The sequence below is a fragment of the Patella vulgata genome, chromosome 3 (genome assembly GCF_932274485.2).
Source record: "Patella vulgata chromosome 3, xgPatVulg1.2, whole genome shotgun sequence".
NCBI lineage: Eukaryota > Metazoa > Mollusca > Gastropoda > Patellidae > Patella > Patella vulgata.
This window is the reverse complement of record NC_065881.2, coordinates 15,298,225-15,313,316: the sequence shown is the minus strand read 5'-3', so window position 1 is coordinate 15,313,316 and position 15,092 is coordinate 15,298,225. Positions and strand designations below refer to the sequence as shown.

Sequence of the window (15,092 nt, the reverse complement as noted above, 5' to 3'; positions counted from 1 at the left end):
AAGTTATTTTCCATCTATTTTAAAACGTAGATTATTACCTGTAAAGCTGCTGATCATCTTCTAATCCATGCTAAAATCTACTCGAGTTGATTATTCAACGTTTAAAGATACCTGCTATTCTTGGCAAAAGAACATCACTCAGAATAAAGTAATTTGGCTGAAATTTTCAATATATTCATTTTTGATTTTTTGATTTTAAACTATTATATCCAGAACAGTCAGCTCTTTATCTAATTCTTGGGCTAGGTTCCAACTGTCGTGCGATGCGTTATGATAGGGTTGTCCCTATTGCGTCCATGCGGATACGATCAGATACTTTTCGATGCCATCAACACAATTGATATATGATAGACCTGATAGGATTACTACGGTTACTCCACGATTAAAACCACGATTTCAATCGCTGCATGAATCATGATAGTGATAACTTAGGATTATAAAATGTATCTTTAAACATTGAAAAGACAGATTTTGTCTGAAAAATGGAAATTATGATTACAACTAGCAACTTGAATATTCATTGTTAACACTAATATGGTATATTTGTTGTACTGTTTAAGTGTGAACTAACATTATTTGTGTGATACTATAGTAAGGGAATATGGAAAATAACGGAATTCAAAATACTTAAAACAGAATTTGCCATTTTCGGAAACGGAAAATCATCACCCTGACTATACTAATATGAGGGTTGATATACATGTAGGTTATGCCTAGTCTCTGATCCTTATTCATCCATTTGAAATAAAATATTGTTTACACAAAAAGATACTAATAACCATTATTTCTGCAGAGTTTATTAATATTATTGTGGGTAGCTACATTTAGTTATGAAGGTTTAGGACCAATGAATGTTTTTTTTTGCATGCATTAAATATATATGTTTTACTAGTCTAGTGGGGTTGGGTGGCAGAGTGCTCTTACATGTCGCTTTAGATCATAAGGTCTGTCATTGAGTCAGATGATGTGGTTTTGATCCCAGGCTTGTACATGACAAGGTATGTAGGGTTGTATGGCTTTTCTTGTAGGGTTCCTCCTGGTATTCAAGTTTCGTCCCATGAACAAAGACCTCCACATACAAGCAAATTAGTCTGTTATTTTTTGTGTGTCAGAATTATCTGCTTCAACTCTTTGACAGTTGCTGATTCTGCCATGAACACAATCTTTGATTTATTCAATGTGTTGGAACGAATATGTCTTGATTCCTGTAGCTGTCATTGTCTCTTCCTGCATGTAGTTGTTAAACTCTCCAGATACCGGTACCAGAATTGTCATGGCAACTGTTTCATTGCCTGTCAACCTATGTTCAAGACTGGCTTGTATTTATGACTATTAATTAAGAACAATCCTGTCAGAACAAGTCAAAAAAGTATTTCATTTGTCATTGAAACCTTATCAATGTATTATGGTTTCTGATTACAACATCTTCTGTTACTATGGTAACAGAAGCCCACAATATGATATTTATTAAAGATGCATTATATTGAAGGTCTTTATTTTAGCTTCAAATGTTATATTAAGTTATTATTTAGACTTTTATTCAGCCTATATTTTAACTCTCTAGATCATCGGATGATTGAGATTTTAATGGTTTTGAACACCAGCAAGGTTTAATAATGTAACGAAAATATGGATTATCAATACTAAATCTTGGTTGTCCAGTTACCATTGCTACGGCAATGAACAATCGGCCACTATGGTATCATAAATCAATCTACTTTCGTCTAAATTTAACGGGTTAATTATTACTTTTTGATTAAGTTACAAGTAGTCAATCAACTTGCTTGTTGGCTACAATAACAGTCAAACCTCTCGGTATGGATTGCGAATCTCGCTCGGGAATCGCGCGTCTTCGACGCTCCGTATAGATTCCAGGTACCGGTAGATAATAAAATAATAATTGGATCATACATTTAATGGTTTCGCTGACCAGTAGTTACAGTTTAATATAATCCTCTGATAGAACACCAAATACACCGAGAAACAGTCATTAATAATATATTTTTCCGACAAAATCTTCAATGCCAAATCCGCCGATGACACGTGACATCAGTTGGAATTTCTAGGTCAATAAGCCAGCGATGTTAGGTTTAGTTTTAAGTAGCGTTTACCGTTATGATTTTTTATTTGATACACATGCTGGCAGATGCTAAATTTTAAACATATTGTCGTTATTATTTTTGAAAACTATATGGCATAGTCGTATGGAATTTTATTTTAAAGCAATTTCAATTATGGTTGTCACGTGATCACTGTGCCCTGTGTCTCTAATGGTCGAATGAATAAAAACATATTTGTCAGTTACGTGATAGACAAAAACTACAAATTGTGTTATGAAAAATACCACGGCGCTGTATCGTTTTATATCCATCCAAAAAACAAAGACAGTAATTTATTCAGGAATATTACTGACACGAATTTCAAGCCGGAACGTGAATATGGAAAATTTCCCGACCGGTGTAGCTGTAGGCCTACCTGTTATTAAAGGTAATGGAAGCTTATAATTTTAAAACCATTTCCTACGGGACCTCATTTGACTCAATTCTGGACTATTGTGCGAGTTTATGCCAACGCCATTCCTCAACGTTATCGCCAGGCGTCAAGTTTTTTTGTGTAACTGTTTGAAGTTTAACTAGTTTAATGAGAAAAGCCCTAAATTATGTAGCCATGAATAGATTTGTTTCCATTAAATTAAAATGAAAGTTACTAAACCCTTAGTCCTTCTGTGGTGTACTGGCTTTATATGTACTTCCTTTCCTCTGATCGTTCTGCGCTTCACTTGGAAACTATAAATATTATTATTATTATTGGTTGGGCCTGCGTGTCACCTGAAGGACCCATATGATCACGTGTCACACAGGTCCTGCGGGCCTGTGCTTGGAAAATGTTTGTTTCGGACACTGGCTTGGATGCATTGGAAGCGAACATTAATACTTGCATCGGTAAATTTGACCGTAGCTGAATCTTGCAGTGAACGAAAATTCTTCACTCAAATCTCGGACATAACTTCTGTAAACTTGTCATTTTGTACCATCCTTCGATACTACTGTCTACCATTGTGATGCATTGGATAATATTTATCCATTTTGGTGAAGAAAATCGATAAATTCATTTTATTTTATCAAAAAAAAACATGAACAAAAAACCATCGCTGATTTTATCACCTATTTACAGGGGGTGTAACTCTGTATGTAATATTATAGGAGGCGCTAAAACGTCTGTTTAACAACAAAGTGACAATGGAAAAGAGATACTGGACGATCGTGAAAAAATGCGTTACTTTCATTTTATTCAATCAGTATCAAATAATGTGTCGTGACGCGTGAAAACAATGAACAGGTTAGTCGTTTAATAAAACAAAAGATTAATTAAACAGATAATCCCGGGTTGATTGTTATTTTTACATTTCTTTTTACCTGATCAGCGGGGGTCCAGTTAATTAACTACTACTCACGGGATTAGCGGGGTGTTACAAAGAACAACAAGATGGTATCATTCAACAATGGACGTTGAATGGACGATGTTTTGTTGAATTTATTAGTAAAATAGTGACCGCGTTAGAGGAGTGACCGTTGAATAAAGAGATGAAACAACAGAATTTTTACGGGGGGAATTTATCGTGTCCGCTTACAAGGAGATGTCACTGAATAGGAGTGGCTGCTCATACAGATTCTACTGTACAAGAAAAATGAGAATCAGCAATGTGATCGCACTGTAGACACATTGAAGGATAAAACCTTAATAAATAATTTTGATAAATTGAAATCAAAATGACAGATGAGTTGTTTGAGATTTTTTTTAACATAATCTATATGTTGTTTTTTGTTTACAGGATGTGAAAGGATCATTTAACTCCTTAGCTAATGTTGATAAAACAAAAGCAAAACGTAGGTATTTATTTTTAGACACCTTTATTTCATGTGGCTGTATCTTGTTGTCAAGGTGCATGCGAATTGAGATCTCGATTTCATGGGGATGTATCTTGTTGTCAAGGTGCGGTCAATTCAGACCACAATTTCTAGTGAACATTCTCCAGAGATACTGGAAAAAGTTCTTCACACATAAAAGTTTTTAAAACTCTATGCAATTGTTCAGTAGAAACAATATGATTAAAACATATATCCTATTTCATTTCGGTTTTTTTTTATAGTTCAAAATTTCGTTTCACTTGTCTGGAAGAGTTGTTATATTACCAGTGTTCTGGTTGAAGTGAGGGAAGCGGTCTGTTACGGTGAAACAGACTAGGTCATTTTGGGACTAAAATATGGTTCAATTTTATTTCAATAACTTGTTTGCGCGTAGGGAGGCGTCTTTAGTAGTTGGAGCAAACTGGACTCTTTGTGTTTACTTTAATGTGTTCAATTACTAAATACAAAATGTTTTCTAGCTCTATAGTATAATGTTGAATTGTATATTTGTAGCTATATCTACTCATGATTACATAGTAAAAGTTGTACCAACAGTTTACGAAGATATCAGTGGAAATATTAGATATCCTTATCAATATACCTATTCGTATAGGGTGAGTACCTTATCAATATACCTATTCTTATAGGGTGAGTACCTTTTCAATATACCTATTCATATAGGTAACTTATCGATATACCTATTTGTAAAGGGTGAGTACCTTATCAATATACCTATATTTGTATAGGGTGAGTACCTTATCAATATACCTATTAGTATAGGTTGAGTACCTTATCAATATACCTATTCGTATAGGGTGAGTACCTTATCAATATGCCTATTCGTATAGGTTGAGTACCTTATCAATATACCTATTCGTATAGGGTGAGTACCTTATCAATATACCTGTATTTGTATAGGGTGAGTACCTTATCAATATACATATTGGTATAGGTTCAGTACCTTATCAATATACCTATTGGTATAGGGTACCTTATCAATATACCTTTTGGTATAGGGTGAGTACCTTATCAATAGGATGAGTACCTTATCAATAGGATGAGTACCTTATCAATATACCTATTCGTATAGGTAACTTATCAATATACCTTCGGACCCAGTTACCATTTAAACTTTCTCAGATCAGAATGCAAGTCAGATCACTAGAAACAAGAACTGATTTGGTGCACTTTGAAGTCGACCTAACAAATATCTTGAAGATTGATGCGTTGATACATCTCAGCCTTGAAGGCTTGTAAAGATACATTGCTGATACATTTTAAAGAACAGCCGGGAACACTAGGGCTTGTAAAGATCGCTGATACATTTTAAAGAACAGCTGGCAACACTTAAGGCTTTAAAGATACATCGGCGATACGTTTTAAAGAACAGTCGGGAACACTAAGGCTTGTAAAGATCACTAATACATTTCAAAGAACAGCCGGGAACACTAAGGGTAATTGCCTCATGCTTTGGAAAGTAGAAGAGCATTTGCGCCTGTACCATGGACCCTATTCTTAATGTATGAAGACCTTATATTGCTTTAAATATTGTTGAATAGCTCCTTATATAGTTTATATTGTTTTCAGGATATAGTACAGTTCCATCATGGTGGTCAGTCGATACCAGCTATATGGTTCAGATACGATCTTAGTCCAATCACAGTTCGTTACAAGGAAAAACGGAAACCATTCTATACATTCTTAACCACGGTAAGTACCTTAATAAATACACGTTGGCATGGACGTAAAAGAACCCTTGGCAGTTGGAATTCAATGGTGATAGCACCCTATGTTCATTAGCCAGATTGGTGCTGAAAGTACATCATGCCACACAGCATGATATATGCCCCTCTGCATTAGCCTTTTGGGAAAACGAAAGGTGAAGGGATAGACTCAACTTGAACACTTTCTTACTTCAATAAGTAAAACACCAATGTTTGTCTGAAACAGGGGGGTTGGATGGGCGAATGGTTAGCAAGTGCGTGATGTATCATAGACCTGTCATTGAGTCAACTGGCGTGGTTTCTAATCCCCGGTTGTACGTGACAAGGAGTAGGGTTGCCTGTCCAACCTCGTTAGTTTTCTCCGGGTCCTCCAGTTTCCTCCCACTGCTAAAAACCCCTTAGCGCAAGCAAATTATTGAAAAAAAATTAAACCATATGTTAGTCCCGAAATGACCTAGTTTGTGTCGAGTGGAGGTTAAACCCCATTTCTCTCTCTCTCTTGCCTGAAACATCACAGCCATACGAAACTGGGTGAAATGAAATGGAGTTTAATGTTCTGCTGTTCTGTATCGACTGGCATAATGAAGACGGAACAAGACAAGGTGGGGTTGGGTGTTTTTTATTGTGCAGGAGATAAACTAAACTCTTTCACTTTTTTTCACTCTCTTCATTTAATACTGATGGAACGACAACCTGAATGGGGGAGAAATAAAATGAAATGAAATGGGGTTTAACTCCCTACTTTTCTGCTCCGACTGGGCTAATGGAGACGGACATACGCTTTACAGTGTGCTATCAGGGAAATTTTGTCTGGACAGCAGCGCTACAGCTTACTCTTATATCGAATTCCAATGGCCAAGGGATTTTTTCAAACCCGCGACCCGAAAAATGAGAGCTGTAATTTACTAATTATGCTATGCGTGAATTTGGCTGAACGTCAGCACTAATTCAAAAACTTATGACAAGTGAGTTAGTGTTTGACAGTGAATAATAAACGCGTGTCGAATGAAGTTAAGGGAGGGAATATTTAAATGGGCTCTGTCCATCCTTTTGTTTTGGTTTTTATTTCCGAAGCATATCTCAAAAACATATATCCGTATGAAGTTTTGTACACAGCCAATCACAGTATTTTTTGGACCCGGAACTGGTCGCTAACCACTACTCTTCTTCTTCTTGGGATGACACCCTTCGATAAAGCCTAAGGCCCTGTCAATTAATGTCCGATCGACATCAAAATTGGCATGCTTGTTCTTTACACATTTCTGCATTGATTTGCTGAATTTGATTTTTGAATTTCATCCAACAACTTGGTCATGTCAGTTCCTGGTCCATAGTAGGATGTACTTGTTTTTTTTAAAAAGACATTTGGATTTTTTGATTGATTATTTTATAAAATGTTTGGATTTATGAATAGATTATATATAAAATGTTTGGATTTATGAATAGATTATATATAAAATGTTTGGATTTATGAATAGATTATATATAAAATGTTTGGATTTATTGATATTGATTGTTTGATTTTATTTCAGATTTGTGCTATTGTAGGAGGAACTTTCACAGTTGCAGGAATTCTAGATTCTCTGATTTTCTCTGCTGCAGAAATATTCAAAAAAGCCGAACTAGGAAAACTAAGTTGATCAGGATATTTTTATAGAAAATCTTTTCAAATTATTTTTTTGTACATGTATTAAGATATACATTCCATTTTGCTATCGTGAGCCGTGAAAGTCATAAACCCTCTTTTTTTTATTGGTGGTGGATTTTAGATAAAACTCTAGCTATCGCAACAAGAATGTAATTAATGCTGAAATTAAAGATGCATTATTTGAGAATTAGATAAAAAGCTGGCCATTCTCGCTATGATAGGTCACAAATAGATAATGAAAAATGAATATATTGAAAATTTCCTTCAAATTACATTAATTTCTTGTATTGTGGTGGCCGCAATTTAGTCTGTAATTTATTATCATTAATTTCTTGGTCACATACGTTACTTAAGTCGCCACATTTGATTTTGTTAACTGAGATTTGCATTGCAATTAATGCGATCGGCTACATCGATTTCTTGCACACATTAAATAAATTCTATTTTTAGATCCACTTGCTTTGAATTCCCTGAATTGGAAACTTGTCATTCAGTTCCTTGAATTGGAAACTCATTGAGTTCCCTGAATTGGAATCTGTCATTGAGTTACTTGAATTGGAAAATCATTTAGTACTCTTTAAATGAAAACTCATTTGGTTCCCTTGAATTGGAAACTGTCATTCAGTTCCCGGAATTGGAAACTCATTGAGTTCCGTTGAATTGGAAACATGTCATTGAGTTCCGTTGAATTGGAAACTTGTTATTGAGTTCCCTTGAATTGGAAACTTGACATTTAGTTCACTGAATTGGAAAATCATTGAATTCATTTACCATTATTCATTGTAGTTTTGTACGATATATCAAAAATTTTATGAAATTAAATACTCTGCTGGTCTGGGCAATATGTGATGTAGTGCCTTCCCCTAAACTATTGGGTTCACCTTGACTATATTTAGTAACCCTGTCGTTTTATTATATAATCGCCATCCCTTGTCTTCGCATCAGCTCAGTTTGTAAGCCTTAATATTCCGTGTAAATTCATTTGAATCTTCTTGCTCAGATTGTTTATACGGTTTGAGAGGAAACAGACATGATTTGTTAAAATGTAAATGAATTGACAGTAAACTTTGCATAAGTCAGATTTGTATAAGTCGGATCTTCGCTGAACTCGGATAAAATCGTTTGGACCCTTTGATCTTGCACGTTTTTCTTATTAAATTTCAACACGTAAGTCAGATTTCCTAAGTCAGATCTTTGCTCAACTCGGATCATAATGTTTGGTCCATTTGATCTAATTCCGGCTTTTTTCCTTCGCCTGTCAGATCGGCAGTATGTTCAGAGTTTGACTAAATCATTTTCGTCCCAATGGTCTAAAACGTGGTTAGGTATTCCATGCACAGAGCCCCAAAATACTTTCCACTGTCATTTTAGCTCAAATCAGCATATTTGACGCGACGCAATAAATTTGAAACTCGCTCTCTGATGTATGAGACACTTTCCGGGAAAATTTAGGACAATTTTCAAAGATGACGACAAAACAGAAGTTTTCTACTCGCACCAACACGGAAGTTATCTATTCACATGTATGAACAAAAGCTTGAAATGTGCCATTGAATCAGTTATTATCCGGCTCTTGCAGTTTATTTCTAATCGAGCTAGGATTGAATTTCGGTCTTTAGCTAACTCACATCTTTGCATAACTTAGATAAAATTGGTCAGTCCACTTAGATCCGATTTATGCTAAGTTTACTGTATTTACTTATTGACTGATAATTACTAGGGATTATATCTATGATTATTTTGTATTTGCTGCTGGTGTATGCTATGAATATATTGGATTTGTTGCTGATGTCTGCTGTGAATATATTGTTTTTACAGCTAATGCCTGATGAATATATTGTTTGCTGCTGATGTGTGCTATGAATATACTGTATTTACGACTGAGTATTTTGTATTTGTTGGTGATGTTTATTGTAAATATATTGTATTTGCTGCTGATCTCTGCTGTGAATATATTGTATTTACGGCTGATGCCTGATGAATATATTGTATTTGCTGATGTGGTCTACTGTAAATATATTGTATTTGCTGCTTATCTCTGCTGTGAATATACTGTGTTTGCTGATGACGTCTACTGTAATATATTGTATTTGCTGCTGATCTCTGCTGTGAATATATTGTATTTGGTGATGTGGTCTACTGTAAATATATTGTATTTGCTGCTTATCTCTGCTGTGAATATATTGTATTTGCTGATGTCTACTGTGAATATATTGTATTTTTTGCTGATGTCTGATGCAAATATATTGTATTTGTTGCTGATGTTTGATGCAAATATATTGTATTTGTTGCTGATGTTTGATGCGAATATATTTCATTTGCTGCTGATGTCTGATATGAATATATTGTATTTGTTGCTACTGTGTGATGAATATATTGTATTTGTTGCTGATGATAATGTTGTATATAATTATAGGAGGCTGAAACTCTTGGTGTGGGATATTTTTATATATTGTTGTTATTTTATTTATTATTAATATTATAAATATTTACTCTCTAGGTTTGTCCAAGCAAATTTTCCTCATAGCACACTGTATGGTGTATGCCCATCTTCATTAGCCCAGTCGGAGCAGAACAGTAGGATGCTAAATCTCAATTCATTACTCTCTAGGAATATACAACGTTTGATTGAATTGATGTATTTTCAAATCCATTATGTGACAATATTATCTATTGTATTGACCTCTATGGGACAAAATGATCCAGTCTTGACATAAGGCACCTGTCACAAACTTTATAAGGTAAAAATTAGAATACAACGCTAATATTATAATATATACTTTGCGTGATGATAATTGTCGAACCAAGTTTGTGACGGGTGCCTTATGTTCAGACTTGAAAATGTTGTAGGTGTTTCTCAACATTAGTGATCAATATTTATCAAAGTCTAGTCATGTGGGGCCTTATTCAGCTTAACCATTTTAAAAATGTAATCTTTTGGTTGACAAGGGGGGGGGGGGGATGGCCAAATGGTTAGCACGTGTGCTGTATCATAATGTCTGTCATTGGGTCCACTGGCATGGTTTCAATTCCCCAGTTGTACGTGACAAGGAGTAGGGTCGCCTGTCCAACCTCGTGGGTTTTTTGCGGGTCCTCCTGTTTCCTCGCACTGCTAAAGACCCCTACGCGCAAGCAAATTATTGAAATAAAATTGAACCATATGTTAGTCCCAAAATGACCAAGTTTGTGTTGAGTGGACATTAAACCTCATTTCTCTCTCTCTCTCTCCTAGAACCTTGGATTTAAGTTCTCAACCAATGAAAAGGCTGCATCCTTAATCTATTTGTTGAAAAGGCACCAGGTCTTCTTACAAGCAGAAAAGATCAAGCTCTAGTCTTAGGAAAAGAAAAGAACCTCGTTAATGATTTTTTGGGATGTGTGTAGTTACCTGTTTTCTATTATTCAAACTTGCCACCATTCCTTCTTCTTGTTCATGATCAAATTCAAAGATAAAAACTGTTTTATTTATGAATAATTTAATATCTCAGTGCCTATACCTGTTACAGAATATTATTGGTTATTAAAGGTGCATTATGTAAGAGCTTAATCTGTCTATTGGAGGGATTGGGTGATCGAATTGTTAGCGTGTGTGCGTTGTATCATAAGCTCTGTCATTGAGTCAACTGGCGTGGTTTCGATTCCCCGGTTGAACATGACAAGGAGTAGGGTTATTATTGAAATAAAATTGAACTGTATGTTAGACCCAAAATGGCCTAGTTTGTGTCAAGTGGACCTTAAATCCCATCTCTCTCTATTGCAGGTCTTTATTTTAGCTTCAATTGTTATATGTTCTATAATAAGCCTATAATCAGCTCTATAGACCGTGGTGAATGAGGCTTGAGTATTTCAGTGCCTAATTAAAGGGAGATTAGGTAAGATTTAAATAAAGAGCTGACAGTTAATATAATAGTTAAAAAATAGAAAATGAAAACAGAATATGCTGTCAATTTCAGTCAAATTGTTTCACTCTGAACCATGATATTAGCAATTAAATTTTAGGCTAGCCTCGACCACCGTTAGTACGATAATAAACAAAGTCTCAGTTATCTATTTTTATGGTAAATTATCAATCACAATAACATATTCAAATCCACTATATATCGCAGGGTAACGAAGGCAACGAGAGTTAATTATGATTTTGATAAGCTAATGAATGTTTAATAATTTATATAACATTCTAGGCCTATCGAAAGACCTGCAATAGGCTGATTTAGCTCTTGCATAATGCATGTTTAATTCTTGTTTAAAAACGTTATTGTTATTAAATATATAACACCTGTTATTGTTTATTCGTATCCACTGTCTGGTTAACCAGGTTAACTTTAACTATAGTCTAGGTCGACATGGGTACCCAAATCCACCATTTTTCAACTCATTTGACAATAATTTATATCTATATTTGATAATATACCGTTCTTTGGGAAAAAATCGCATAAAATGCTACAATTTTTAATTAAAATTGACTTTTTGGCATAAAGATCGCTTTATTATCAAATATAGATATATATTTTAATGATTTGAGTTGAAATAATGGTAGATTTGCTTAAATTGTGCTAACATGTCGACTAGTAGTCTTTTGGCAACATGCTAATGTTCCTCACAGCAGATGTTACATAACTTATTATTGTTCTAGAGTTAATGTTTTAATCAAATTTTGTTATTTTTGAAAAACTGAGCTAAAATTATTGTGAATGAATATTATTGATGAGTTACGTCCGTTGTTATTTTTTAAAAGCTGATTTATGATTATAGCATATGAATTTTAATAATGAATTATGAGCCGTAATATTCGAAGTCTATATGTTAAAATATATACTTTGTGTGGTAATTTGTGTCTACCAATGTCTGTGACAGGTGACCACCCTGGCTTCTTGAAGGAAGTTAGGGCAGAGTGATGCACATTTACATTGAGTTTGGTAGCTCATTTTCCAAACCACCAAAATATACTGCTCCCTAAACAGACTTAAAAAACCTAAGTCACGAATATAGAAGTATTAGGTCTTAAATAATACACAGTTATTTATGTGGCTCAGTCTTTTTGAGGGGCTAGAGAGGAGGCTCTAGTTTCGGCAAGTCTAGATGCCAAATAAAAAGGGTTAACATATACGCTTATATTTGACTTACAAGAATGTTGAAAAGAACACAAATATATTTAAATATTATTAAAACTTAAGACATGAATTTGTTGTTACTGATGTTCATGTTATGGCTGAATATAACATTATGTAAAGTTATTTATTGTGGGAAAGCCAATAATGAAATGTTAATTCTTGATGGATGATCGATTGGGAGGTACAGAATGGCAAACAAGAGACATACAATTTAGTTCTGTCTTTGAAGTAATAATGCACAGCGAACTAGCCACACTGGACAATCTTCTCTAGATGATGTTGGTCTTTTTTCTACGTCATGACACCATTCTGACTTTTTTTCAGCGTAACCTTTAGAAGTTGTTACATGTAAGCTTTGAGGTTGTTAGTCTCTATCATCCAGAAAAATATTCTACGAATATTAGTCTGCACAGGTTGTCAACATTTGAGAAAAATTGACTAGATAATCCGGTCTTTCACATTATTGTAAACAATGTCTAAGGGAGGTAACTCCTCTTAGAACAAGATGTTAACGCCCATGTTAATTTAAGAATGTCATTTAAAAAAATCCATTTGATTGCATGCGAGTTCAATATCTAACACTCTTAATTTTTTATTGTAAAATTTCTCTCTTCATGGGCCATATCTATGCTTTTAAAATTAATCCTAATTCGTCGTCACGATTCATGTTTGTTTGCAAGAATTATGGGATTTATTGTGGAAAGGGGCGCAACTCTTACGTGACTTGGCTTAAGAGACTGGATAATCAACCACATTAAAAAACCAAACTCCCGGTTACGCATGGGCAATGGACTGTACGTCAAATATTGACAACCTTCCCAGACCCTCCGTATGTTGAAGACTAGGAGGTTCTGGGTGACCGAGACTACGAGGTTGTATTTGTATAAAAATATTCATTTAGAAATAAATTTTTGTACATCAATGTAAAGTGATTTCCTGTTATTAGTTCTCATTTTGACATGAGAAATTGTGCTCAAACAGTGACGTTTCCGCCTCGTCTTTATCAAATTCTGGGATCTGCAGTGGCTCAGTGAGTAGGTAAAAAGTTGGCTTGCTAACGTAGAGGTCCCATGTTGGATCCCGGTGGTGGCCAAGAAGTTCCTCTTCGCCAGTATGGTGCAAGACAGAGGGACTGGCAAGGGACAATGGAATCCGAAAAAATGTACTAGTAGCCCTATCCGCAACCCACTCAGGCTCCCTTTAATTAACATACGGCCGTTTGGGCCCTGGGCTGGCACTTTTTCCCCTATGACCTTTCTCAAAGTGCATGCTGAGGAATACATATTTTGTCATTGGCAGCAATTTTATTACAGAACGAAGCAAGCATAACTTTAAAAACATACAAATTAATACAACGTAATACATCGTTCATTAATATTGTAAAATATGAACTCGCGATGACATATATCAATACGTACATGAAAAGTTTATAATCAAGAAAACACACAGCCCTTACTACTAAGTGATGCTACTGGGAGGGAGGGTGGGAAATGAAAATAACAACTTTGTTAAGAATTGGGCAAAAAGGTAAGCGTCGACTAGCCAGGTGAGACATTCACAACGAGGCTAAGGCCATGACAAGGACGTTATATGAGGCGGGCCAAGTTCAATGTCAGCTCTAAAACCAGATTTCTCGTACGTAACTAACGTACGAAAATTAATTGGTGGCCAGCTTTTTTCTCCGCAGGTTGCGTGTCTCAGATGTTCAGAATGCAGATTTCTATAAAATCTTCAAATGGACTGGTGTGTGGCAGCTCGGTTTTTCGTCCACCCGAATGACTCGACAACGTGAACGACATACACTTTCCTTCATTCAGATTTGACTTGGAACTTATACTATTGTAGGGTCCATGGGTGTTCTACAACGTTGTGATAACTAATTTCTAAAAACAACCGATGATGCTGGATATCTGTCAATCAATAAACGGTTATAACGAAATAAAATGAAAATAAAACCGTCTGGATTTTAAGACAACAAAAACAAAATTGGAGTTATTTCCCTTTGAACCACATGGTCCCGAAAACGAAAATAAAACTAGGAAAGTAGAAGTAAACAATTACTGTACAGGAAGCAAGCAATTCCTGGAAATGTATGCAAGATAAAACAAGTTCCTTGAATCAGCCAGAAGTGATTAATCCCGATAATGCGTAGTGGCTTCTTGGAAATCGGGGTGGCTTCTTTGAAATTTTTAATTCTTACTACATCGACAAAGACGTAAAGTTAATTTCAAGATACCAGATGATAGCCACTGCACTGCAGCACGGCTAGCGATGTTAAATGAGTGGCGGAACAACAACTAGTAAAAAATTTAACGAATATTAATTTGAATGAAGATTTATTTCTCAGAGAAGGAAGGTAAAAAGCAATTTTTTTTTGTTTTCTTTTGCTGTTATTTTTGAATGCACTCTTCGGAATTCCACCATGATCAACTGGTTTGGAATTCTATCTTATTTTACTTAGTACTCTATTATTTGTAGGGCCTTGAAATCAGACATTGCTTAAAACTTCCTGGTGCTTGACAAAGATGTCAAATGACACAACTTTATACATCAGCTCCCTTCACCAATTTACCGTATATGTATGTGGCCGAATGGGTTTGTTGTTGTACATGCTTGTACACCCTGTCACTCACTAGTGGTCTGAACCCGTATGGAGAAGTCACGTGACAAGCGTGCGACTGACGACAGAGAGACGAGGGAG

The 15,092-nt window shown here is 35.2% G+C and overlaps 2 protein-coding genes across 3 annotated transcripts in view; both read left to right on the top strand.

Moving 5' to 3' along the window:
* LOC126816213 (endoplasmic reticulum-Golgi intermediate compartment protein 1) overlaps positions 1 to 13,313 on the top strand; it is a 32,358-nt gene extending 19,045 nt beyond the window's left edge. For both annotated transcript variants that reach the window (XM_050542507.1, XM_050542506.1), the window contains 4 exons: positions 3,833 to 3,887; positions 4,422 to 4,522; positions 5,496 to 5,618; positions 7,165 to 13,313. In XM_050542507.1, the coding sequence (XP_050398464.1) occupies positions 3,833 to 3,887; positions 4,422 to 4,522; positions 5,496 to 5,618; positions 7,165 to 7,272 (387 nt within the window). In that variant the 3' untranslated portion in view covers positions 7,273 to 13,313. The remainder of the gene's footprint in view (positions 1 to 3,832; positions 3,888 to 4,421; positions 4,523 to 5,495; positions 5,619 to 7,164) is intronic.
* The window catches only part of LOC130012154 (putative ferric-chelate reductase 1), a 257,602-nt gene that overhangs the window by 201,525 nt on the left and 40,985 nt on the right, over positions 1 to 15,092 (top strand). The window lies entirely within an intron of this gene.